This window comes from Vespula vulgaris, chromosome 2 (assembly GCF_905475345.1).
Source record: "Vespula vulgaris chromosome 2, iyVesVulg1.1, whole genome shotgun sequence".
NCBI lineage: Eukaryota > Metazoa > Arthropoda > Insecta > Hymenoptera > Vespidae > Vespula > Vespula vulgaris.
The window spans coordinates 17,209,122-17,236,825 of NC_066587.1; the positions used below are offsets into that span (position 1 = coordinate 17,209,122).

Below are 27,704 nucleotides of genomic sequence, written 5' to 3' on the forward strand. Positions count from 1 at the left end.
TTACTTACTTACTTACTTACTTACTTACTTGCCTCGGCTGGAATCAAAATCGCTTATGAGTTCTCTCAGAGAGTGGGCCTTCTCTCGATCTTCGCCGTTCGTTCACGATTATCGATGGAATGTGCTCGATCGGGGCACGCTTCTTCTCTCTCTCTTTCTCTCTTTCTCTTTTTCTTTCTTTCTCTTTTCTCAAGATCCTCTTAGAGATCATCGTGTGAATCGAACTCTTCGTGGATTAACAATTTCTCGAGATACGCACATTTTCTCTTTCTCTCTCTCTCTCACACACACACACACTTTATTTCTTTGTAAAGATCAGATAGTTTCCTTTCTCCCTTCTTCTCCAATCTAGAAAAGAAATCATCGTCGCGAAAATTCGTAAGATATCGAAAATCTCTAACTGGATTTCCCTTTTAAAATCTCCAAGATTATGTATCTACGATTTCACGTGAAATAAGGAAAATCAACTTTCTCAAAGTTGTAGTCACGAAATCGAATCGAATATTCATTTTCTTACGTGATTATAAAGTTTCTAATTAAACCCGTCCGGTTGGTTGGAGGTTCAAAAGGTCGAGCCGTTTTCAAGTCATTGGGAGTTCCTTCAGCCACGATCTTCGTCGCGTTGTAGTTACTTGACGAGACGAGAGAGTCCTCGTCAAGATCCACGCGTTCTTGCCCTTTTTCAATCGTTTCCCGGGAGATTATCTTTCTTTTTCTCACCTTTCTTTCTTTCTTTCTTTCTTTCTTCTTTATCTTCTTCTTCTTCTTCTTCTTCTTCTTTTGTTTACGACTTCTTGCCGCTAAAGCGGCATAATTGCGTGGCACCGTTTACCCTCGTAATGCCGTGCCGTACCTACGATGGAATTTTCAAGCGTATTACAAAGAACGGGAAAGAAAATCTCTCTTTGTCTGTCTCTCTCTCTCTCTCTCTCTCTCTCTCTTTTTATCTTTATCTTTATCTTTCGTCTACGTCTTTTCTTCTCTTTTCTTCTCTCACGAAGTGCTAACAGGCTGTTACGCCGAGGACTTGTGCAAACCGTCTGCTGTGGCCGTCCGTCGTGCGCTGTCCACTATAATTTGCGAAAGAAGAAGAAATGATAACCACAGTGTCGTCGTCAATGAAAGGAAATGCTATAAGAGCACCGTTCGGTACACTCGCGGCGGTTCGTCCTTCACCTACGACCCCTCGTCCAAAGAAGGAGAAGAAGAAGAAGAAGAAGATGAAGAAGAAGAAGATGAAGATGAAGAAGAAGATGAAGAAGAAGAAGAAACGAAAGAAGGAGAAGAAGCAGAAGATGAGGATGAGGATGAGGATAAGGATGAGAATAAGAAGGGTTTCGTGTCGACGGTACGCAATAGTGAAACGAGTTTTCTCTTCTCTGTTTTTTTTTCTCCAATTTTTTCTTTCTTTCTTTCTTTCTTTTTTTTTTTATTTATATTCAAAGACGCGCGTAGAACGACGCCAAAGAGTTAAAGATTTGATTCCTTTCATCCCTCTTCTTTTCTCTCTTTCTCCTTCTTTCTTTCTTTCTTTCTTTCTTTCTTTCTTTCTATCTTTCTTTTTATCTTTTCAACTTGGCGTGCTGCAAAGCTATGTTTACCATAGAAAACACGCGCAATTTTACTTGGGCGAAATTTTCAATTGGTAATTAGACGATGTTACTTGCCAGTTGTAAAATGATAGAAAATGATTCTATCGCCTGTGTAAAACTATTACATAGGTATGCATATGCTGGCACTTAGACATTATGTACTTATTTACGTAAAATAATCGTACGGTATGTTCGAATCGACGGGTTGTCGACTACTATTTTACGATAGAATAGAAATTCGAAAAAAGTAATAGGACGATAGGATCGATAAAATCGTGATCGCGAATGATCTCTTAGTTTTCGTATACTTTCCGTTTCACATAAAAATATCATCTCGAATTTAAGGATTTTATCTCGAACCGTTCCAAACTGCCTTCGAAACGGTTCAACTTCGGCTAACTGAGCCAGAAGCTTAGACGAACTGAGACGAACTCGAACGAGTTTATCTCGTGAACGTGCAGCGATCGTAAAATCTGCATAAATAGACTTTGATAGACTCGCGTATGTTCTCTTCCTCACTCTTTCTCTTTCCTTTCCATTCTTTTTTTTTTCGTTCCTCGTTTATCAACGTTCTTATCGTCGATTGGCCAACCTCCGTAACCAAAGGAGAAATTGTTTCGTCGTATAAAAGTCGAGAGACAACGAGGCAGATAGGTCGCGTCCCAACGATCTTTCATCTTGAACGCGAGAAGCGAAAGGTACGTGATCCTACACAAAACCCGGTTCACGACTATAATTCCGTCGACTACCGTTGTTGTTTCTATGTCGTTGCGTTATCGTCTTAGCACAGACCGATCAGTTAGATCAAATAGTCCGTTAGGGTATAAATGGTTGGAATTGTGCTATCCTGGCAAACACCACGGTTTATTATTATCTCATAATCGAATAATAATGCTTGTCTGAAAACGTTCAGTTAGCGAATCTCTTCGATCTTTCTATCATTTAACACCCGTGTAACTTTCAAGTCACAAGCATTACATATATATATATATATATATATATATATATATATATATATGCGTTATTTAAATTTTATTTTATTTTATCGTCAAAAAATTAATTTCTATTTCATACAAAAAATTTTTCCCACAACCTTCCTACATATACAAATATAAATATAATATAATACGATATAATAATATTAGGGAATACAAGCGATACAATAAAACGTTCGCAATGTACAATTTCTTGATAAAATACAAAACCAAAAAAGAATCGTTTAATCGTTGCCGTTTAATCGTTAAATCGTTCGATACGATATACTTAATATTCTGAATTTGAACTTTCCACTTTCTGCGATGTTTCGAAAAAATTTTATTATATTTCGACGAGGATGGAGAGTGGAGTGCAAGAGAGAAACACAAATAAATAAATAAATAAATAAATAAATAAATAAATAAATAAATACATACATAAATAAAGAAAATAAAGGAAAGCAAGAAAGGAAACGAATGACGGGCCAACGTTGTTCAACCTTTTGGAATATACCATAAACAAGAATTCGTTCGATAATGTATTTGAAAGCTCGCACGTTTATTTTAAGCCGCAATGATCCCTTTTTTATTTTGCGAGAGGGAGTATCTTGGAGGGATTGTATAACCATTGCCCATCCCCTCCTTTCGATCTCACCCCCTTCTTACTCTTTCTTACTCCTCCTTTTCTTTCTCCTTCTCTTGCTCTTTCCTTTTCTTCTTCCCTTTCTCCTTTTTCTCCCTTTTTCTACTCTTTTGGTTCCCCTTCTCGCGCAAAGAAAAAATGTATGCGCAAATATATTTCGATGGTCGTGGCTTGCCTTTATGCGCTGGCTTCGCTCGCCAACGGTGGATATGAATTTTCGTGCGCGGCATGCTCGTGCACATGTATTCCCACCATCGAGCGTCCATATTCTTCTTCCAAGTTTGTATGCAGTGGCTCTCATCTTTCTTATCTTTTTTACGTAATTTATGTAAAAGAAAAAAAGAAAAAGAAGGAAAAAGAAAAGAAAAATTTCCTCTCTCTCTCTCTCTTTTTCTCTCTTTCTCTTTCTCTACGTTCTCTCATAAATCTTTGTGCAATTTCTTTTTTTTTTCTTCTTTTTTTTCCTTTTTATTATTTCATTTTATTTCCTCTCTCTTTCTCTCTTTTTATGTTGTTTTTTTTTTTTTTTGATTCGTTCAAATTGATCAATATCGATTGAAAAAAAGATCCTTTAACACGGACGAATTTTTATATCGTCCGAGATTCATAGGAGAGTCTTACATTCTTGACAGCGTATACAGATATCCATTTTCCTATATTATTGAAGAAAAATAATATACGTAGTTATCGTCGTCGATGAAATCGTACGATCGTTCGATCTCGCAATAGAATAATATCGATCGTAATCGTTTATGAAGAATTCTCATTTCGTTGTAATGCTTAAGGTGAAGAAGAAAAAGAAAACGAAAGAAGAAAAGAAAGAAAGAAAGAAAGAAAGAAAGAAAGAAAGAAAGACAGACAGAATAACAACTTGGCCGCTCCTTTTTCTTTAGAAATATTTTTCTTAGAATAAGATATTAGAAAGAGATTGATAAATAGTATAGTCAGACAGATAAATATATATATATATACATGTAGACGAAGGGATGATCATTCTCGATCGTTATTCCCTGTGAGGATCACTGAGTTTCGATCGATGTGTCATGAGATCTCACGATGGAAGAAGAGCTTAATTCTTAAACGGAGGACAAAGTCGATGGGACAAGAAAGTTTATGTATATGTGTGCGTACGTGTGTAACAGATAGAGAGAGAGAAAGAGAAAGAGAGAGAAGCTTCCAATGAAAGAATTGTTGACATTCGTATAATATACATTTCATTTGCGTAATTAACGCCCTGATATATAGTTACATTTGCAAGTGAACGGAAAGCCATTCATAATACGGGCACTCGGCACTCAACGATTACTCACAGGGCGATACATATCGCATGAGATTCGAAAAGAAGGAACGCGTCGGCTCTCATATTCGGTCGTCCACGTCCTCGACTTTTTTTTTCTTTTCTCTCTCTCTCTCTCTCTCTCTCTCTGTTTCTCTTTCTGTCTTTCTCTCTTTTTCTTTCTCTCCCTCTCTTTTTCTCGGCTATTTAACGCATCGTTAACGCTCACGCTCCACGAAAATCTTAGCACGAATTCTTCTCGATCCTCATCGAGGTCGAGGTTTTCTTTTTTTATGTTTCTCGTATCTTCCTTAGATCGTTCTATTTGAGAATGTTTTTTTTTTCTTTTTTAAGCGAGTCAAAAATTCTTTTTCTCTCTTTTTTTTTTCCTTCTTTATTTCCCTCCCTCTCTATCCGTAATACAAATGGTGTTTGAAACATATATTTTGATCAATATCGTCGTAGTATTTGTTTTCATTCTTGGTTTCTTTTTTCCCCCCTTTTTAATTCTATCTTCTGCGAACGCTTCTTTTGATACATTCGAAGTAGTTAAAAATTATCGGAGGAGTTTTTGTTTCGCTTTTTTCTCCTTCTTTCTTTACAACATATATTCGAAGAGTTTCATCGATAACGTCAATCGAAATAATTCTCGCTATAGATTCTTTACGATACGTAGTGATTTTCTTTCGTCCGTGTTCTTTTCTTTCTCTGCAAGTTTCGTTTCTTTCTTTTTTCGCTTTAAACACAAATTTCTCCAGATACGTTCGATGCAATAAGAACGAAATATATGGGGTAACACGTATGGCGAACGGACGAAGGAGTGTGTAGAAAAGCGAGGAGCAGGAAGAGAAGGAGGAGGAGGAGGAGAAGAAGAAAAAGAAAAAGGAGAAGAAGAAGAAGAAGAAGGAGGGGGTGGAGGTGAAGATGGGAGAGGGTTTAGCACGTTCAACGTAAGTTTGACATATTAAATTCGTAGAAGGAAGGAAGGAAGGAAGGAAGAAGAGAGTTAGCTTTCTGTCGAAGGAGAAAACCTCTCTACCAAGAAGGGAAAGAAGAAAATCGTGGAAGCGAGAAGGATCAAGGATAACTGGGCGATACTTCACGTCTGCCGAGGTATAGTTTTTGTTAAGTCTCGGGGCTAGTCGACGACAAGAAGAGGACACTCGTGGTTGGTCGCGACGATACGATACGTAGGTAGGTAGGTAGGTAGATAGGTAGGTAGGTAGGATACACCTACAGGAGTTAGACAGAGAATCGATCGTTCGCGTATCGACCAAAGAAAGAGAGAAACAGAAAGAGAGAAAAAGAGAAACAGACAGAGATCTCGATCGAAATTTTACAAATCGATCGGACGGCTTTGCTTTCACGATTTCCACGAATGTTCGTTTCTCGATGTCGTTACAAGAAAACTGAACGGGTGGTTAAGAGGAAGAGAAAAAGATGAAAAAGAAGAAAACGAAGTAGAAGAGAAACGAGGCGTTTCTCGTTAAAACTCTGCTCGTCTTTCTCTATTTCTCTTCTCGTCCTCATTTAATCGACGATTCGTTTGGTTTTCCTTCGATCAGCCAGCCATACGGATCGGTCGCAAGGGCCACACATTGAAGTAGTCGCGAGAAGTGATCGTGCTCTGTAGCACGAGAGAAGAGATTCAAAGAGAGAGAGAAAGAGAGAGAGAGAAAGAGAGAAAGAAAGAAAGAAGGAAGGAAAGAAAGAAAGAGAGAGAAAGAAAGAGAGATTGAGAAAGAGAGGGAGAGACCAGCGGGGGACACAGTTGATCTTGAATAATTCAATCTTCGTTTGTGAGAAACCGTGCGGCGACGTTAAGAGTAGTGTTGTAGGGTGCAGTAATGCCGGGGCCTACTAACGAGTCCGAGTTAATCTGGCATACTTGCACTGACAAGCTCAACGTGCCGTAAAACAGGAGCCGCGATGCCATCGGTTGCTTCTCCTCCTCCTCGTCCTCCTCCTCCTCCTCCTCCTCTTCTTCTTCTTCTTCTTCTTCCTCCTTCTCCTCCTCTTCCTCTTCCTCCTTCTCTTCACCCTTCTCTTTTTACGTTGAAAAGCCCAGGGCTCAAGACGAGACGACGCACGATCTGTTTGTACGAAGAAGACGAAAGACAAAGAGAGAGAGAGAGAGAAGATACGAAGGATCTATTTAATATCCTGACATGCCAGTAAAAGTCTGCTATATAATCGCATAAGGCCAGAGAACAAATTTCATTTTCATTTTTGCAAATAGTTAATGAATCTACAAGCGTAGAGAAGTCACGTAGCGTTGTTTAACATTCAATGGACAATTAAAAGGTTGATGGATTCGAGAAGAAAATAACGTTCTCGCGTTGATATCGAGGTTTAGCGAGAATCGCATTGAAAGGAGAAGAGAGAGAGAGAGAGAGAGAGAGAGAGAGGGAGAGGGAAGTAGATCGAGACTGATAAGAAGGAAAATCGCAGACTCGCACGGTTAGCGTCGTTAGCTTGTTAACTTGCACGCAACACCTACTCCGGTAGTACCTACTACCGGATGTATGTACCTACCGAGACTCTTTCTCTCTCTCTCTCTCTCTCCCTCTCTCTCTCTCTTTCTCTCTCTCTGTGTTCTTCCCCTTTTGCCTGAGAACCCTTTTTCTTCTTCTTTTTCTGCTTCCCTCGTAGTGTATCCATCGAGTTATGTTCGTGGAGAGGATCGACCCTTCTTTCTTTATTTTTTTCTTTCTTTCTTTCTTTCTTTCTTTCTTTCTTTCTTTCTTTCTTTCTTTCTTGTTTCATGTTTTTTCTTCTTCCTTTTCCCTTTTTATTTTTTTTTCTTTACTTTCTATTTTATATCTACTCCAAAAATTTCTCCAACCCCTTCTTTGGTCCCTCTAAATTGGCTAAGTTTACTTTTCTTCCATCATGTCGAGGAGTACTAGCATGAATACGGATGAAAAGAGCTGAATTATTCCTGAATATCGGTGTTTGATGTATCGATATATATATTTTCTCGAAATGGTCGTAACTTTTCCTGAAAGTTGAAGAAAATCGAAGAAATCGAAGAAACGTACTTACTTTTTAGTTTAAGGAGAGTGGCAGAGAAAGATATACATAGAGAGAAAGAAAGAGAGAAAGTAGGGATGGAATGAGAGAGAAAGAGAGAGAGAGAGAGAGAGAGAGAGAGAGGATATGAGAGGGATGGATAAAGATAGAGAGTGATATAAAAGTGAAGGTTGAAGGGTAGGAAAAGCTTATCCATTTGTTTCTTGCTCGAAGTGGAGAGCGAATAATCTAGTCTCTCTCTCTCTCTCTCTCTCTCTCTCTCTCTCTCTCTCTCACTCTCTATCTCTTTTGTATCTCGTTTGTTGAAGTAACTTCGCATTTGTAGGAGATGATCCACGAACTTCCGAGATGTAACAAATTTTTTGTTCTTGTTTTCTCTTTTTTGTTCTTTTTTCTTCCCCACTGTCCCCCTCCAATCTCTTTGTTATATTTTGTTTCATCTCATAAAATAGCCTCCATTCTCGAATTAGCTCGTAAGCTCTTGGAAAGTATTACGTCGGTGATGATAAATGAATATTTTTTGAGAATTTTTTTTTCTCCTTTTTTTTCTCTTTTCGAGGTATCTTTTTCTTTATTTATCTCTCTCTCTCTCTCTTTTTATCCCATAAAACTTTTTAAAATCCTGCGCTGATACATACATATATATATAAACTGTAGAGAATTATTAGAGAAACTTCCAAAAAAGGTGTACAACGACTTTTCTTTCGTTTCGCGAGTGATTTCACGTCGCGTATTTTAATAGGATCTGAAAACTCTCTCTCGGCGAACAATGTTCGCGTATTTCGTGTATTTACTCTCTCTCTCTCTCTCTCTCTCTCTCTCTTTCTCTTTCTTTCTCCCTCTCTCTATTTCTGTCTCTCGTTTTCTCTTCAAATTTTTCCGAGAAATATCGAATTACGTTAATGGAATTGCGGTATGGAGTAAGTAGTATAAATCGAGAATAATAAAATCGATGAAAGACGTCGAAGGGAGGAGGAGAAGAGGAGGAAGGTAGGGAGAAGGGTGGAGGGAATAGGGGGAAGAGCCAAAGGCCGATATGATAAAATAATGGAAAAAAAATACGTAGGTACGTATCCGTGCAACGTATCATTACCAATCTCGATCCTCGTTCGTTGAGTAGTATTCGTGAAAACGACTTTGATGTCGGTTTAGTTTATGAAAGAAACATGTACATAATTTTTTATGTATTGGTATGTACACGCATATACACTTGTATATATATACATATATATTTATATGTATTTGATTGGTGCAATATATAAAAATGTTTTGATCAACGCTTAAAGATCGTCTTTTATTCGCATTATCGAGGATAACGTAATAAACGTTAGCCGCGGTATACCTATGTTCGATAGAATCGAATTAAGCTAGAAGCATGCAGAGATCGAGGAGAAGCGAACAAGAGAGAGATAGAGATAGTGATAGATAGATAGATAGATAGATAGATAGATAGATAGATAGATAGATAGATGGAGATAGAAAGCTAATTTTAATCGGTTTATAGTCAAGCGTATCGAGTTTTCGGGACGATGATGTACTAACTAGGATACTATTAAATCGCGATCGGAATTTAGTTTGAATTATGTTTGCGCAGGCGCATATCTCGAAGCTGACGTTTGTATATATCTATGTACGTATGTATATATGTATGTACGTAGGTATCTACATACGTACGTATACATGTATATAGTGTTCAGGATGGCGTAGGATTCGTCGCGAAATCGTGGCCGGGTTGCGTCGGACACGCGAGATACGCGTATCGGATCGATTCTCCTGGATTACGTCAATAAATTCAGGGATAATTATGGATGTTAATCCTTTCACGGTTAGCAGGACGTGTATGAGCCACCGAACGTTCGATAAATACCAGAGGAATGCAGACGAGTGGCACAAGGTATTACAAGAAGATCTCTTCTCGCGTACTCTCTCTTTCTCTCTTTCTCTCTCTCTGTCTCTCTGTCTCTCTCTGTTTTCTCTGAGTGGACTTTAAAGGTACGAGTTGGCCGTTAGTTTTGCTCCTCGAACCGAATTAAATCGGCTTTCTACACATTTCTACCTTCTATCTCTTTCTCTCTCTCTCTTTCTTTCTCTTTCTCTTTCTCTTTTTTAACGATCGAATTACTCGTGAACGTTATTACACCGGTGTAGGACTTTGGCTCCTTCCTCTCTTTAAAAGGTACGCGTGCTCACCACCTTTCATATTACCGATCAAAACATAGTTTATCTCGACATAGTTCGGAAGAGAGAGTCTCACTTTGGTACCTCATTCTCTGTTAAATTATTATCGGATTATTACGAGTGTATATTTTCATTTCACGTCGTACTATTCGTAAGCGTATATGTTAACTCAATCGTTTTCGAAAGAAGAAAAAAAAAGAAAGAAAGAAAGAAAGAAAGAAAGAAAGAAAGAAAGAAAGAAAGAAAGAAAGAAAGAAAAAAGAAATCAACTCGATCGTGGACATTTTCTTTCTTCTTTTCTTTCTTTCTTTCTCTATTTCTCGTAATGTCAATATTACTATTATCATTTCAATGATCATTATCATTACCATTATTATTTTTTTTTATTTTTCTTTTTACTTTTATTTTCTATTTCTTTTCTTCTTCTTCTTCTTCTACCTTTTCTTTATTTTTTTTATTTTTGTTTTTTTTTAAACATAATTTACCCTTTCATTTGCATACCGGATTCGCAAAGTAATCGTCTATTTAATTACAAGCACGGAAGTATCTATCGCGCGTTATCGTATCCCGATGGATCGTACTCGATAGAACTAGAATTACGAGAGGTTAAAGAGATTCGAATCACCTGTTTCTACGAGAGTGCTCAATGATAGGACTTCACTTCGAAGTGGGCGTGCAGGGATTTATAAAGTTCCGCGGAAAGCCGCGTAAACGAGTCTCTCGCGTACGGCCTTGACTTGAGCATAGCTCGTACGTATAATTATCGAGAAGGTTATACGAGTGTGCGTACGTGTATTGCTCTCTCTTTCTTACTCTCTCTCTCTCTCTTTCTCTCTCTTTCTTTCTCTCTTTCTTTCTTAAAGAAACGATCGGATCAATTTCGAGTCGGGCTTTCGAGTTAGTGATTTTAAGAATGATACTTCATCTTTATCTTTATTTTTGAAATAAAGATAGAAGAAGTGCAGCAAAAGTTTCGGGCCGCAGTAGTTTCTTGTCGTAGAATTCGTGGTTGGATGGGCTCTAACTGTCCTCACCACTACCAACATATAAACATCGCACAACTACCACGCCTTTCCTGCGAGCCAAACGAAGGAAAGAAGGCATGCGAGCGTGCAAGACGAATACCTTACCCTCGAGAGAAAGACCGTGTCTTCTCTTCTTTTTTCTTTTCTTCTCTTCTCTTCTCTTCTCTTCTCGAAGAAGCTGGCTTGAGAAAGAGAAAGAGAGAGAGAAAGAGAGAAAAAGAGAAAAAGAGAAGATGCTACCGGTCTCTCCGTGCGATCGAGGTAGACTTTTTGGTTCTTTCATGGACTTTCCTAGCCACCTCTCGATCTTCTCGCTCGCTCGATATATCGTATTAATTAGCGAATGGGACTAATTACTATCGGAGATATGGGCCACGTGGGGAGGCTGGCTGTTCCCGACTTTTACCCCCCACTTGTTTTTTCTCCTGTTTCTTTTTCTCCCTTTCCCTTTTTTTCCTCTTTTTTTCTTTTCCTCGCCTCCCTTTTTTTCTATCCTTTTTTCTATCTTCTTCCTTTTCTTCTACTCTTCATCCAGGAAAAATCGAGTGATTTATTTCTATCGTCCCGTTAGAAAGAGACTCCTCGTCGGTAATATCGGATAATTCCAAGAAAGAAAAAAAAACAAAGATATTAATTTCAGGATAATTAGAATTTTTGTTTCTGAGAAAAGATAAATAAATCAAAGAAAATAACGTAATGTGTAAATGTGCGTGTGAGGGGTCTTACGTTTTCTTTTCCATTTCTTTTTTTTTTTCCTTTTATTTTCTTCGAAGAACAGAAAGGATCAAGATAGAGTCGAAGATGGAATGCAGACGTCACTTAATTTCAGACGAACAAAAAGGAAGAAAGGAAATCAAATATTTACAAAGATCTCGTTTCCTTTTTTCGAAAGTACAACGATGAGGATACTATCTCGTCTCTCGTATCTCTCTCTCTCTCTCTCTCTCTGTTTCTCTTGATTTTCGCTTCTTTCTCTTTCATTTTGTGACGAAGTGGAAACGCGAACAGAAGAAGTGAAAAAGAGACAAAAAAAGAGAAGAAAAAGAGAGAGAGAGAAGAGAAACTGTTCGGAACGTAGTATAGAGAGATTGGCCCGACCCTGACCGCGCTTCCTTCCTTCCTTCCTTCCTTCCTTCCTTCCTTCCTTGCTTCCTTACGAACCGTGAACTTGCGAGAGGGAATTACGGCCCCCGGAATGCCGATAAATTTGGTCGCCCACGGTAAATGGGAACGTTAAATCGTCCGCCTTCCTTGCTTTTATTTATAACGATCGATTCCATCACTTAATCTTTCCGCACGCCAGAATCCTTGGTATTTCGTAGAAAAACTTTAATATCCAGTAGTAAGAGAAAGAAAAAAGAAAAGAGAAGGTGAGGTACGGTGTTACTGGCGAGGGGGTAGTGGTTGAAAAAGGGAGGGGTAGTAAAGTTAAAGTAATGGTTGGTTATTCGCGATATTCTCGTTTCTTTTCCTTTCTATTCTATTCCGTTACTTTCTTTTCTATGCTTTTTCTTTTTTGTCTTTTGTTTTAGTTTAATTAAAGTCAAGTAGTCAATCGAGGAAAGTAGTCGAGAGAAACTGGAATCAACGTTTAATAGGATCGAATCATGATCGCGTGAGAGACTCTTCTGTCAATCTCCATTGTAACTTAAAGAAAAGAAGCAAAAGAAACAAAACGAGAAAGAGAGAAAAGAGAGAGAGAGAGAGAGAGAGAGAGAGAGAGAAATGGAATAAAGATGAGAGAACGAATGAAAGAGGAAGAGAGAGAAATAGAATAAAGATGAGAGACGAGTGAAAAAGAGTACGTGTGTGTGAGAGAGAAAGAGAAGAGAATAGAACAGAATAAAGATGATAGAAAAAGAGAGAAAGAGAAAAATCATATAACGAAGGGTATCAATGTGGGTTATAAAATGTCGTTCTTGTCTCTACCTTATCTCGGCTAATGTAAGAACGAGGCGTGTCAACGGGATCTACCGTGGTATTATTACGTGGACGGTGAAGTCTCTGGGAGAAAGAAAGACAAAGAGATAGAAAGAGAGAAACAGAGAGAAAGAAAGAGAGAGAGAGAGACCGCATGTGACCCTTACAAGAGTACGATAAAACGAAAGAGAAAGATAGTGGTGGAGTTTGGGACGGTGGGGGGTGCAGGGTGGGGGAAACGCAGCTTGACACGCCCTTACGTTAGACCACTCGTTCGCAGGAGAGAAACTTGCATAGCTCGCAAAGAGAGTTGATTAAAGTCTCTGTCGCTAGTACCTACCTACCTACCTACCTACCTAGCTACCTACCTACCTACCTACCTACCTACCTACCTACCTACCTACCTACCTACCTACCTACCTACCTACCTACCTACCTACCTACCTACCTACCTACCTACCTACCTACCTACCTACCTACCTACCTACCTACCTACCTACTTGCAACTTGTATTTTCAACCTTTTGAACTCGCCAAAAAGGGCGGGGTAAGAGGCGTGCGGTGGAGACGGCCGAGTGTATGGGACGTATGGTGAGTTCGACGGGGTTAGCGAGGGTGGGGGTGGGTATTCGAAGTACGAGAAAAAGCATACGGATTCGATTGGACGTAGCCGCGAAAGTGCTTTGTAATCGATCGAATGTTCAATCGAAGAAAAAAGAAAAAAAAAAGAAAGAAAGAAAGAAAGAAAGCGTTTCTTACTTTCGTGTCAGTCTCTTACGGACGGACGGACGGACGGACAGACAGACAGACAGACGAAGAAACGAACGAACGAACGAACGATCTTTTCGATCGACATGAGATAGATACTCGAAGATACGCGTCCATTCCTGACTCCCTTTTCTTTCCCTTCGTCCTTTTCTTTCTCTCGTTAAAACATTTTAGATTTTGTTTTATTCCGTTTTTTCTTTTCCTTTTCTTTTTCCTTCTTATCTTTTTTTTCTTACTTATTTATTTATTTATTTGTTTATTAATTTACTTTCTTATATTTTCCTTTCTTTCTTTCTCTTTCTTTCTTTCGACGATAAATTATTCCTGGAGCTCCCTTCTCTCTCCTTCTCCCTCTCTCTCTCTCACCACCAAAACCCATTTCTTTTTTTTTCTTTCCTCCACGAGGAGCTAAAAAGATCGTTCCGATTTCTGGATAACGCGTATATCCGTTCGGCGGTCGTTTTATCCGGATCGTAAAGATGCGAAGAGAAACGAGGTTTAATAGGTTTAATCGTTTCTCCTCTTTGGACCCTTTTTCGTTCGAAAGATATTCAACTGCGTGCGAGAGGTCTCGTGTCTTGTCTTTTCTTCTCCCATCCTTTCTCTCTCTCTCTCTCTCTGTTTTCTTTTTCTCTTTTCGTTCTTTTCCATTTCTTTCTCTCTTTCTCATACGATACTTTCTCGAAGTACGAGAACGTAGTCTCCCGATCGAAATCGAAATTTATTTTTAAAACCCGATTCGCCTTCCCGCACCTAACGCACATCCTCCTCCTCCACCACCTCCTCCTTCACCTCCTCCTCTTCTTCTCATCGTTGTCGTCGCATTCGTACGCGTAAAACAAGTCGCCATGGAATGCACGAAGAACGAAGAACCAAGAACGAGAGAGGAGGTTAAACGAGTTTCGCGAGTTTGAAAACGCTCGCGGTGTCTAGACCGGTCACTCATCCAATATTTCTTACCGATCCGATCCGATTCGATCCGATTCGATTAACTGTATTCTCTAATACGAAATAGTACTTAATATTGTTATAAAGAGAGAGAAAGAGAGAAAGAGAGAAAGAGGGAGGGAAAGAGAAAAGGAGAGAGATACCTTTATTCGACAATAATAGAGTTCGTAAAATGGTTGAAATCGAAATAGGAGATCGCGTCGACTCAGGATAAAGGAGAAGGGGGGGGGGGACCTTTGCTAAGGTAACGGAAATCGTCTTGAAAGGGACTTCCTTTAAACTGAAAATGGAATACGTTTCTCTCTCTTTCTCTCTCTCTCTTTCTTTCTCATTCACATCGGAGAACGCCTCTGTAAGCATAGAGCACGGAATTTTACGTGCAACTCGCGATATGAATTATCGTACGTCGGTACGATTAATGTCGCCATTTTGCGCGGAGGAGCATTTTAATGTCCGCCGCGTACAAAGACTTCAACCGATTTCTGCGAGTTATTATGATGTTACCGCACGGTCCCTGTTGCGCGCGTTGCAGTTACCGGAGAGACGTATTCGCGTTTACACGTACACGTATATCACATGCGTGTATATATATGTATATATATATATATACACATACACACATTTGTATGAATGTATTCTATGTATATAGATATTTTAGTATAGTCGTATATACCGGCAAGAGTCGTAGCCGCTTGCTAAGAGCTCGGTTGTGTATATACCATGCACACCTATACGAAATGAGAGAGAAAGAGAGAGACACGGAGAGAAAGAGAGAGATAGAGTATACGGGCTTCGCATAATCAGCAAGCTGCAGAGACTACACGACGGCGGTCAGTGCAAGGATAGCGCACGTGTGAAATATGCATTCACTCCGCGAGACAATGCAAGCCGGACACTAAATTCTCAATCGCGATAACTAAACTACGTGGCAACATTCGCGTACACGCAATCCTACACGCTCGAATATAAAGCTCGCGCGGTCTGTGTGTGTCTCTAGTAATCGACGATACTCTTTCTCTTTCTCTCTCTTTCTCTCTTTCTCTCTCTCTATCATCTTCTTTCTCCCTTCACTCTTCTTCCATCCTTTTACCGATAGGACGCGATGGCAATCCTCTGTGCCGTACCGAATTAGGTCCCAACGAAGAAGGACTCGGAGATTGTCCTTTGACCGAGCCGACCACACGAACTTCACAAATTTAACACTTGGACTCTCGTTCCTCCTACTCATCCGAATATAATACCTAATCAAAGTTTCAACGACTTATCTCGTATTTATGTGGTGTGTCCTGTCTGTCTACCGGTGTGGATTTAATACTGTTTCTTTTTTTTTTCTCTTTATTTTTGTTTGTAACCTGACAATCTTTCAGCCTTTAATAAATTAGAAACGAAGGATTAGGTATATATATATCGTTTGGTTGATATAAATCTGTAAAAGCAACGTGCTCACTCTAAATTATCGAACGTTATCAGAGAAGTCACGTTTTCCGTAACGCGCGTTTAACAATTTATCTTCTCTCTCTCTTTTTTACTGGCTATATTCCGCGATCTAAAACGCAGATCACGGTTGAACGCGACCTAACGTGGTTTGATCGACGTAGCAGGACAGAAGCCACGTGTTTTTTTTTTTCTTTTGCTTTTTTTCAAACGGCAATTCCGTTATCTCGCGTAAAGCATCGAATAAGAACGAAAAGGGTGTGAATGGGACTTGTTCGTAGGGACGGGAAGGATTGTCAGGAATTTAGGTTACATTCTATACGCTTTCAACTATCTATTTTATATATATCAGCAAGCAAATGAAGATAAACCAAGAAATTTCTTTTTTCCTTCCACATTTCCGTGTCCATTCAAATATTTTTAGAACTTAATTTAATAAAGCTAATTGCATTTCCGGCATTCTTGAAAAAAAAAAAAAACGCAAAGTGTATTTGTTTTCTCTTTCTCTATCTCTTTCTCTTTTTATTTTTCTTTCTCTTACTCATTCATTCGCTAATTAATTTAGATAGCCCAGCCTCATTTCACTCAGGAGTATCATTTCTCGTGTTTGCGTTAAGTCAGATTTTTACAAGTTCTCTTTTTCTCTCTTTCTCTCTCTCTCCCTCTCTTCCATTTTTTGTTTTATCTTTCTTGCCAGCCATTTTTACTCGCGTTTACAGTTTATTTCCGGTGAATATTTCCAGGAACACTCATATTGTCTCTCAGGAATAATTCCAACAAAAAAGTTTTCTCTTTCTTCGACCATCTCGTGAAAAACAATAGATAGATGTATTATAATTTAGAATAGAATATTTTCAACCGTTGCCGTTCTCGTTTTCTCTTTTTCGAAGAATAATTATTTTCTTCCATTAAAAATTTTCGACAGAGATATATATGCTCGTCGGTTTTAAAAGCGGAAGAAGAAGAAGAGAGAGAAGAAGTTCCTAGATAATAATTACTAGGAACATAAATTCGATCGGAAAGTCGTTATTTTCCATAGGATATTCTTCTCCTTCTTTTTCTTTTCTTGATTTTTCTTTCTTTCTTTATCTTTTATTTTTTTTTATTTTTTTTAACTTCTCTTTTCACGTTTTAATAAAACGTCGTTCGTTCTCTAGTTATAGTCATTTCCCTCTTTACGAATAACGTCAAGCCATTTGCCATTTTACATTTTTTTCCTTTTTCTTTTTTCTTTTTATTTGTTTTTTTTTTTTTTTTTTTTGTCGAATGTCAGTAAATTATACTCACGCGAAAGTGGCCGACGGTGAAGTAAGAAACTCGCTTCCGATGGAGTTGAACGATGCAAAGGAGTATTTTACTCGTCGCTACGATACCGTCGTTAAGGGCTTGTTAATTAGAAAAGTGGCAGAACAGGATCGTCCTATGGGGACACACGTAGGACTCACGTTCGTTAACTTACACGTCTAGATCGTGTTCAGGAGAAGTCGAACGCGTTGATAGAACTTCACGACAAAAGAATCGCGAAATTACCATTAATTTTCACTAACCACGAACGTAACTTATAATCTTTTCGCAATAAAACATGGCTCAACCGTTGGATAAGGATAGGTGTGTAGGTAGTAGGCGTTTCAACGTTGAAGTCAGTGACAAGAGTGCTTGTCGATGTATTTCTAATGAAATTTTTTTCTTTTCCTCTTTTCTCTTTTTTTTTTGTTCTTCTGTTTTTGCGACTTCATCGAGATTGATAATTTTATTCTATGGACGTTCGTTATTTACTCAAAGCTAAAGTGTTAAAAAGTTTTAAATTTGCATTGATTAAAAGGGTTGTAGATCATCTAGATTGATTACAAGGACGAGAGACGATAGTATTAACGATAATGATAATATAAATCTTTTGTATCTAATTTTTCTTTCCTTCTCTCTACTTTTCTTTTTTTTTTTCGTTTTTATTTCCATTTCGTTTTTCGGGAAAAATTCGCGAAGGAACGAAAAAAGGAGTGAGAAAAATTTATGAAAAAGCGATCGAGTCGATTCGCTCAGATTGGATTTAAACACGATCGGATATCTCGATAATGATCCTTAATTATCGGAACTATGGAATATCTCGTGCAGAGGAATTAACGAGCGAGTTTTTAACGTCATAGCTGCGCTCGATTGCCATATTGATTATTTTCGAAATAGGATTCGCGATAGGGAGCTCTTGAATTGTACAGCCGAATTTAACAGGTAGAAGTCATTAAACGAAATAATAACCGATCGTGTTATACGAATTATAGCGTGTAATGTATGGGAAAGAGAGAAAGAGATATATACATATGGGGCTTTGGTTTCATAAGCTAGAACACAATCGTTATCGCTAGTTACCTAGTGACACCGTTAACCCGCTATATATATATATATACATATATATATATATACACACATACGTATACATACATAAATACATACACAAATCGATACATATTTGTATATATTTATGTGAACACACACGCACATATATATATATACGCATCAATATGCATATTATTTGTAATACCAAGTTGCGTATAGTCCCTGAGGTAAGCACGGGCCGTTATTCGCGCATCGAATCGATCGAATTGCTACGCATTGCTGTTACGCTAGGCATCGATTACACGGCTATTACGCGAGATCGTTGCTCGAGTGAGCAGCTTGAGAAGGCACGAGAAAATGAGATTCGAGAACAGTTTGCTGCTCCGACAGATTTTTTCTTTTCTTTTCTTTTCTTTTTTATCTTTTTCTTTCTTTTCTTTTCTATTCCTTTTTTTTTTATTCGTTACTCTTCCAACAACACCCTCACCCCCTCACACATCACGTTTCTCTTGAATGGTATTATTTTGTAGAATTCTATATCTTTTTTTTTTCTTTCTCTTTTCCTTTTTTTTATGCTCTTTTTTTTTCTTTTCTTTTTTCATTTTTTTTCACTTTTTATTATATTTTCCTCTTGGAATTTTTCTTTTGATTTTTTCAAGAGAGAGAGAGAGAGAGAGAGAGAGAGAGAGAGAGAGAGAGAGAGAGACGATAGAAATTGTTGATTCATTGCATGAGTTCGCAGACGGCCAGGAATATTAATGCGCATACCGCGGTTTTCGCGTAGGGCTTGCGCAAGCTTTAGCTTTAATTACTTTCGCGTACCTTCATATTCCGGTCTCAACCTTTGCCTCGAGCTAATGTAAATTTTGAAACGTTGTTCGAAAAAGAGATTTTAATATCATCCTCGAAGAATTACGATATTTTTTCATGGTCAGAAGAAGTAGAAATAGTAGATGTAGTAAGAGAGTTAAAGAGGTTCAAGTAAAAATGGTGGGAAAAGATGAACGTTGGTGTCGAATTCGATGGTGCCGTTAATTTCGACGAATTCGTAGTTATTTTAATCGATTTTTTTTTTTTTTTAACAGACAAAGAAAAAGAGAGAGAGAAAGAGAGGGTAAGGAGAGAGAGAGAGAGAGAGAAAGAGAGAGAAACACGTTATTCCTATTTCCTCGTATCGATCAGATTTCTCTTACCGTATAGTCTCCTAGTTCGAAGGTGTATTACTTATTCCAACGATGTAACGGTAACAAGATGCGATGACAATGTAAATAGACGTGACTCGATTAGCATAGGGCATTGTTTCGTTCTGAGAGATGCTCTTGGAAAAGCACCACTGCCTACAACTTCTGCATCGGAATGAGAATTTTAAGTGATCGAGAGTTGAACGTATATACGAATATCCTTTCGAGATAGAATGGTTTATACGTTTTAATCGGGCATTCCATGAGTATGGATGTTACTCTCTCTCTCTCTCTCTCTCTTTCTTTCTGGCTGCTGTCTTTCTATCTTACGATTTAACGGCACTCATTCCTTTTTTACATTCGCTTATTTAGTTACCGTTTATGTTAATTCGCATTTGTCTCAAATAGACGTATATATGTATGTTAAATTACTTGAAAACGATTTTAAACGTTCGAACCTACGAATTAACTCTACTGAACTTATTTACGAGAGAAATCATTCGCGATTTATATATGTATATATATATATATATATATATATATATATATATATATATATATACATATTACAGCGTGATTATTCGATGAAACGATTATCTATGTTCTAACTTCGTAGGATTATCGAGCCCTCAACCTCACCTCTACCCCCTGCCTCTGTCATCCGTCCCCTGTCCCCTCTGTAAACTTTGGCAAACTTCTCGAAGAGGCAAGACTAATCGATATTCGATGTATCGTGTATATGAAAATTTTGTAATAGGGTGAATGAGACGGGGAATGAGTATTTCGATCGTACAATATGGTCATAGTTATAACGGAGAAGAAAAACAAAACAAATGGCGAATTAAAAACATGAAAATAGAATATTTTATTATTCAGTCATATCTCGTCATTGTATTAATATCTTTTTCTTCTATTTGTTTTTTTTTCCTTTATTATTATTATTATTATTATTATTGTTGTTGTTGTTATTGTTGTTGCTGTTGTTGTTGTTATTATTATTAACATTATTATTATCATTATTATTATCATTATTATTATTATTATGATCATCATCATCATCGTCGTCGTCGTCGTCGTCGTCGTGTTCATCATCGCCGTCATCCTTATCGTCGTCGTCCTCGTCGTCGTCGAGTTTTTACAAATAAGAGAGAAAAAAAAAAAGAAAAAAAATCGAAAAGAAGGAAAGGTAGAATCGAAAGGTGGAAAAGAAAATGAAAAATTACAGACGTAGACGTGAAAAAGATGGATAAAAGAAAGAAAGAAAGAAAAAGAAAAAAAAAACAAATTTCACATATATTTATGAGTACATTTCAAGGCACGACATATATTTTTTTTTCTTTTTTTCCTTCTCTCTCTCTTTCTCTCTCTCTCTAACTTCATATTCACTTTTTCTGTTTCACATACATACATACTTACATACATACACGCACATATGCATACGTACTAACGATTCTATTTTATACTCGGAATTTTCTTCTCTTTTCTTTTCTTTTTTTCTAATCAAATTGCAAATACAAATATATAGATATAAAAAAAATGGGCGCTCGTGAGTTTAGAACAATGAGAAAGATTAAAAAATAAAGTAAAAGGAAATAGAAAAATGGGAAGAGAAATGCACGTTATTCGTGAATATCATTCTAAGACTAGTAGGTGTATTCTCAAAATTCGATCGATTCAAAACAAAATCTTAGAAACGTCTATTGCTTGAAATTTAATATATATATATATTGATACACACCTAGTTATTCGCGAAAGAGTTGGAAACATTCGTCTAATGCTAACGAGGCTGATCGAATTTCAAAGTTTTCTCGTCGAACCTGTCTCGTCGTCACTCGCAGTTTTATTTTTCTAACGCGAAGCAAATTTGTTTCTTCGAACATTTCTTTCTAAGCATTCGAAACAAAGAGAAAAAGAGGGAGGGAGATAGATAGATAGATAGATAGAGAGAGAGAGAGAGAGAGAGAGAGAGAGAGAGAGAGAGAGAGAGAGAGAGAGAGAGAGAGAGAGAGAGAATAAATGAACGGAAAATAGGATAAAGAAAGAAAACGAAATAAATAAGGATTTCGTCGTGATACTCACGCCACGATATTTTACAAATTGTTTCTCATATTCTTCTTTTCGTTTCTTTCCTTTTTTTTATTATTTGCTTTCATTTTTTATTCATTCATTCATTCATTCATTCAGTCATTCATTCATTCATTTATTTATTTATTTATTTATTTATTTATTTATCACCAACACGTTCCGTTACGATGCGCGTAAAATTTAAATACGCAAATTAAATCTTACTAGAACTATTATTACTAAACATCATTATATTATAGCTACTGTTTTTAGGAAGTGGTATCACCGCGCAGCTCGACGAAAAATCGTTTCTCGTCGTTTATAAATCGTTTTCATTTATTTAAAATCCGCGCGCGAGGAAGAAAAAGTAAAAAAAAAGAAAAAGATGAGATAAAATAAAATAAAATAAAACGAGAAAGGAAAGAAACGCACGTAAGTAATTACTCACTTGCATACATATTATGATACAGACTCGCGGGCGGGCGCGCAAAGGAAAGAAAAACAATAAAAAATAAAAAACAAAAAAAAAGGAAAAATATAAAGAACCATTGATTCGAATGGCGTCGATCTCTCTCGGGTGGGAGGGGGGAACAATTCGGCTTTTAAGATCGATCGATCGATCGCAAAGTCGAACTTTGTAAATCGCGAAAGATAACTACGGACATATGTACAACGTGACTTTAATCTATCAATGATATCTTTCTCTTTCTTTCTCTCTCACACATATACACCGGACTCATTCACGAACTTTACAAACAAGAATTTTCTTTCTCTTTTCATCACACATTCCTCTTTCTCTCTCTCTCTCTCTTGCTTTCATTAACGACGGAAGAAGCACCGTAATTCAACTCTCACATCCTATGTACAATAACAACAAACGATTTTATCGTGCTAAGCATACTCTCCACGTTCGTATATTATTTATATATCGCGCATATATATATATATATGTGTGTGTATACATATATTTATATAATGTTTATCGTTTCTACAGCCGCTCCTTCGATCATTTATATATACACTCTCTATTGCACACACAAGAGAAAAAAGAAATAAACAGAAAAAAAGAACCACAGGATCGATACTACCACTAGACGATGGATGTCACTTAGTCGCACTAAGACATCACGAAGATCGATAATAATATAGTCGTTAACTGTCGAGGTTTATATATGTACGGAGACCGTGCGCGATCCATTGGACGTCCTATTGTTGTGCTGCCGTCGGACAGGCGGCGGTTGTCTACTTCTCTGCGTGGTCCTTTGATTGTTAGGGACGTCCGGCAACGCGAATCTGAGTTTTTCCCAAAAGAGCTTGTCGCCCCATTGGAGATAAGTGTTCGTCTTTAAATACAAACGTATGTCCGGATCTAGATCACGCTGATGAACGTCACCAACGAGTACTAGGATCAACCTACGTCTACGATCCCTCAATACTTGATGATGAGCCGATTTGAAATCGAAACGGCACCACTCGGACTTGATAAAGTTCTCCGAGAGTACCATGATAGTCCGCCTCGACGATTCGACCGCTTGTACGATCGTATCGGCTATGAAACTTCCGACAGGAAAGTCACGATAGTGAAGACAAAGTTTATAGGAAGGATTTCCCATCTCCAATACCGGTGCCAATTCCTCGGCTACGAATGCCTCGTCCTTCGAGCTGTAGCTAACGAAAGCGTCGAAGAGTTTGTCCCTATCATCTCGATCGACCTCGTGATTTCTGTAGAATATTCGTACGCCGAAACGCGAATGAAACCACACCCGAAGTTCTTGACGAAATATAAATGCTAGCATACATAGCAGCATGATAACCAAGGAACTCGCCAGCGTGGCAACCAGAAGCGGCAAATAGTCCTGCAACACTTGTTTCTCGATGATGGTCTTCGTATAATTTCGATGCACTTCGTTGTCTATAGCGACCGCACCGGTACACGAGGAACTGGCACTCCCATTAACGTTCGTGTCACGATCGTTTGCCGTTACGGAGAAGCCAAACTCGTCGTCGGTAAATGTCTCGTCGCCGAAGGCCTCGAACTCCGTGACGTTGTAAACGCAACGTAACTCGGAAGCGTCCGTTACGCGAACGTTCGGTTCGCGTATCCATTCGCGATAACTCTGAAGATAGTCGCACTCGCAGGACCACGGATTGGCCGATAGGCTGACCTCGATCGACGATGGTAACGTCCAGACCGCCAAAGTCGTAAGCCGGTTGCTTTGCAATCTTAGGACTCGCAACGAACGTAACGGCGCGAACGTGTCGTTACCGATCGAGACGAGCTGATTCCGTTGAAGATGTAGCTGCCTAAGAGCGTCCAATCCCTCGAACTCGTGTCCCCGCAACTCACGAATCCTGTTGTCCTGCAAGTGGAGATCCTCGAGGTCGCGCAGACCGTTGAACGACCTGTTCTGCACGATCTCGATGTTGGACGAGTTCAGAAAGAGGACTTTCAGCTTCTTACGACCGATGAAAGCGTGACTGGACACGACGCGGAGATCGTTACCGTCGAGGTAGAGCCGAGTGGCGTCCATCGGTATCTGTTCGGGCAGTTTGTTCGTGTGACCGCCGTTCGAACAGTCGACGACGTTCGCCGACCAGGATTGATCGTGATAGCAAGTGCAGTTCAACGGGCAGGTCATTTCGCAGTCGCAAGCGTCGAAGTCGCAGCAGTGGCAGAGGGCGAAGCAGTGGGTTTCGTATTTGCAGAGGAATTGGGAATGGGAGGCCTCGACCAGAGGTACGAACGCGTGTTCGCGGTCGTAAAGAAGTTTGCAGTAGATGCTCTCCAGGTCCATCACTCTCGGTTGAACCCGCGTTTGGTTTTGACGGTTTACGCGTTGCAACCATTCCATCGTACAGTCGCAAAGGTATTGGTTGTCGCCGATGTAGAACTCCGGCAAAGGTTTGTCCGGTGGTACGGCGCTGATCCGCAACGCGTAAGGCTCGAGGTTCCGTATCTGATTGCCCTTCAGATCGACCCGCGTCAAATTCGGTTTCTTGAAGAAGGAGTAACTCTGCACCTTCGATATGAGGTTGTCGTTGAGAAAAAGCAATTCGACGCTCATAGGTATCGCGTTGCCCGTAATCTCCATTAGCTTGTTCTCACTGGCGTCGAAGGTACTCAACTGTAATTGGCTCTCTATTTCAAAGTAATTCCCTAGCTCGCGTATCTCGTTCGAATGTATGTCGAGCCACTGGAGTCCCGTCGGTATCATCGCGTAATCGAACCACTTGAGTTTGTTGTCACTGACGTTCAACCATACGAGATTCGGTAGATTGGTGAAGAGCCCGGCAATGTCGGTCAACTGGTTCCCGTCGAGACGTATGGCCTGGAGATTGAGATTCTCGTCGAACGTCCCCGGCTCGATGTACTGTATCCGATTTCTCGATAGATTCAAGATCTTCAATTCTTTGATGCGATCGAAGATGCCCTTGGTCAGATTCCCTATGTGATTCTCGGTCAACCGAAGACCGTAGAGTTGCGCCACGTGGTCGAAGGTGCCACTCGGTATCTCGGAAATGAGATTCTCGCCCAGGTCGAGAGTACGCAAGAGGGGAGTGGCTTTGAGGGCGTCCGGCACCGATGTCAGTCGATTACCGTTAAGATGAAGATCCTGGAGGGACGAGGCGTTCTTCAACGAGCTCGGGTGTATCGTGTGGATTCTGTTGTTGTCGAGGGAGAGCAAGCTGAGCACGTAGAGTCCACTGAGCGTGGTAGCGTCTACGACGGTCAATCTGTTGTCACTGAGAAGTAACGTGTGGAGATTGTAGAGGGCGGAGAACGTGTTCTCCGGTAAACTCTCCAACAGATTTTCCTGTAACCGTAAGATCTGTAGGCTGTAGAGGTCGCGAAACACCGTCGGATCCAATCGAGTTATCCGATTGCTCGACAGATCCAGCACGACCAATCTGACGAGACCACCGAACGTTGCGGCGTTAACCCACTCGACCGTCAGTTCGTTGCGCGACAAGTCCAGCACCAACAATTGCGTGAGCTCGCCGAAGAGCCCGGGCGGTAGCACGTTCAAGGTGTTGTTCCTAAGATGAATCTCTTGAACGCTTCTCGCGTCGCTGAATAGCTCGGGGGGTAAGCTGGAGAGACGATTGTCGGCGAGCTTCAAGATGGCCAGCGACGAGAGGCCCTCGAAAGCGCGATCCGCCATAAAGCCTATGGCGTTGCACCGTAGATCCAAGCTGTGTAATCTGGTCAAACCGGAGAACGCGGCGGTAGGCAGGGACTCGATGCTATTGTTGCTAAGATCGAGTTCTTTCAAGCTCGACAGGCACTTGCTGACCGCATTGAAGCGGAAACTCGTCACCTCTCTCAAACGGTTCCTCGTCAAATTGAGTATTTCCAAGTTGATCAGAGGGCATAGAGCGCCTTCCGGTATATTCCACATATTGTTCTCCCCGAGATCGAGCTTTTCCAATTGACGAAGCTCGTCCGTGAATGCGCCGGCCGAAACGTCCAACGCCATCGCGGACCAATCGGTGTTGTGCGTCCTAACGGTCAAGTTACGCAACTCTCGAAGACCTTTGAACGCGTCGTCCGAGAGATTGCCTATCTTGCAGTACTCGATAACGAGCTCACGGAGCTCGACCAACGGCCTGAAGCTACCGGCGGTTAGGGAACTCTGATAGAAAAGAGCGTCGCTACATTCGAGACGCAAGCGAACCGTGTGTTGAGGCTGTATGACGCTGAAGTTGGTGTTCTCCAATTCGCTGTTGATGGTCCTCAAACGGCAAACCAAGGAAACGTCGTCCTCGGCATCACCCGCGGTGACCCATTTGCACTCGTCCGGCGCTTTGTACCTCAACGCCTTGCTGAGAGACGCACCGAGGACGCCGAATATCGTGCCGAGTAATATGGCGAAGAAGGCAGGACTACCCCGCATCTTTCCGCCGTTCTCCGGGTCCTTAATATCCCATGAAATCTTTCTTCCTTCTTCTGCTTTACGAGCTCCCGTTTACACCGTTATTTATCCTCTAACGATGCACCCGCGTCGCGACACAATACCCGCACCGATCCATTTAACCCAACTTTTTTATTCTTATTCTTATTTTTACTTTGAATTTTTATCCTTCGAACGTTGGCACACCTTCGCAACGCACAACTGCACCAGTTTCCCGACGAAAAGAACACACCTCACAAACACTTCTTTTCTACCAACATCTCGTCGCACGAAAGTATGTTGACCTTTCTCCTTCTCTTTCTTTCTTTACCTGTATACTTTCTATCTATTTATCTATCTATCTGTCTGTCTGTCTGTCTATCTATCTATCCATCTATCCATCTATCTATCTATCTATCTATCTATCTATATATCTATCTATCTATCTATCTATCTATCTACCTATCTATCTCGTCCCTTTTGTTTTTGTTTTCGTGTTTCTTCTATTTTCAATTTCCTCCCACAACTTACAACTGCACGATCCAGGGTCAGCTTAAATCCTCTTAAAATTACGTCCGGTCTTGGGAGTAACGAAACGTAACGAGTAAAGAAATTCCACGGGCCGCGGGTTCACTGATCTCGAAAAAGTTATCGACTTTCTCGGTTGAGAAGAAGTAGAAGAAGAAGAGCAAGAATAAGAACAAGAAGAAATGAAAGAAGGAGGAGAAGGAGAAGGAGGAGGAGGAGGCGAGAAGAAGAGATGAAATAAAGTCGCGGGCGTCGACGCGCGTGTATACGGCTCTGGTAAGACCCGCGGTTCTCCGAGAACTGGTTGGCAAGTTGTAAGGCCCAAGCTGGCTCCTCCGCTCTCTTACCTCGCCCCTCCGGTCGCCCTCCGGCCCTCAACGGTTCTCCCTCTTCCTCGCTGACCCCTCTCGTATCCATCGCAGCCGGCCTTCCTTCTCCCACCTCTTTGACTCTCCTCTCTCCTCCATCAGCTTCTCCTCCTCTTCCTTTTACTCTTTCTCCTCCTTTTCCTCGTCTTCTTCGTCTCCTTCTCTTCTTCTTCTTCTTCTTCTTCTTCGTCCTCGTCGTCGTAGTCGTCGTCGTCGTCCTCGTCGTCCTCGTCGTCGTCGTCGTCGTCGTCGTCGTCGTCGTTCTCCGTAGCCAGGGTCCGACGTTCTGGCAAGCCTATAAAAACAAGACAGGTACACTCTCCGGGCTCTTACAGTGGCTCCTCAGCATCTGCAGCCTCCATCCACTACGTTCTTATTTCCTTGTCCCGCCTTCTTCTTTTCATCGTAAGAGTCCGTCCCTTTCTATCTTATTCTCTTCTGGCTCCTACCACACGGATCTCTCTTCTCATCTTCTCTTTCGCTCTTATACAGTTTCCTTCTTCTTCTTCTTCTTCTTCTTCTTCATCTTCATCTTCTTCTTCTTCTTCTT

The 27,704-nt window shown here is 40.0% G+C and overlaps 2 protein-coding genes across 3 annotated transcripts in view; one reads left to right on the plus strand and one right to left on the minus strand.

The window, feature by feature from the left end:
* LOC127072657 (lysine-specific histone demethylase 1A) overlaps positions 1-27,704 on the plus strand; it is a 122,118-nt gene that overhangs the window by 39,178 nt on the left and 55,236 nt on the right. Inside the window, exon 11 of one of the 2 annotated variants that reach the window (XM_051013236.1) lies at positions 1,002-2,583. The exons of the other annotated variant lie outside the window; for it this stretch is intronic. Coding sequence (XP_050869193.1) covers positions 1,002-1,474 — 473 coding nt within the window. The 3' untranslated portion in view covers positions 1,475-2,583. Of the gene's footprint in view, positions 1-1,001; positions 2,584-27,704 lie in introns of those variants that run through there. 2 annotated transcript variants of the gene reach the window in all.
* LOC127072655 (toll-like receptor Tollo) lies at positions 20,582-27,368 on the minus strand. The gene has a single exon (XM_051013232.1). The coding sequence runs from the start codon at positions 26,259-26,261 to the stop codon at positions 22,533-22,535; it is 3,729 nt and encodes a 1,242-aa protein (XP_050869189.1). The 5' UTR covers positions 26,262-27,368; the 3' UTR covers positions 20,582-22,532.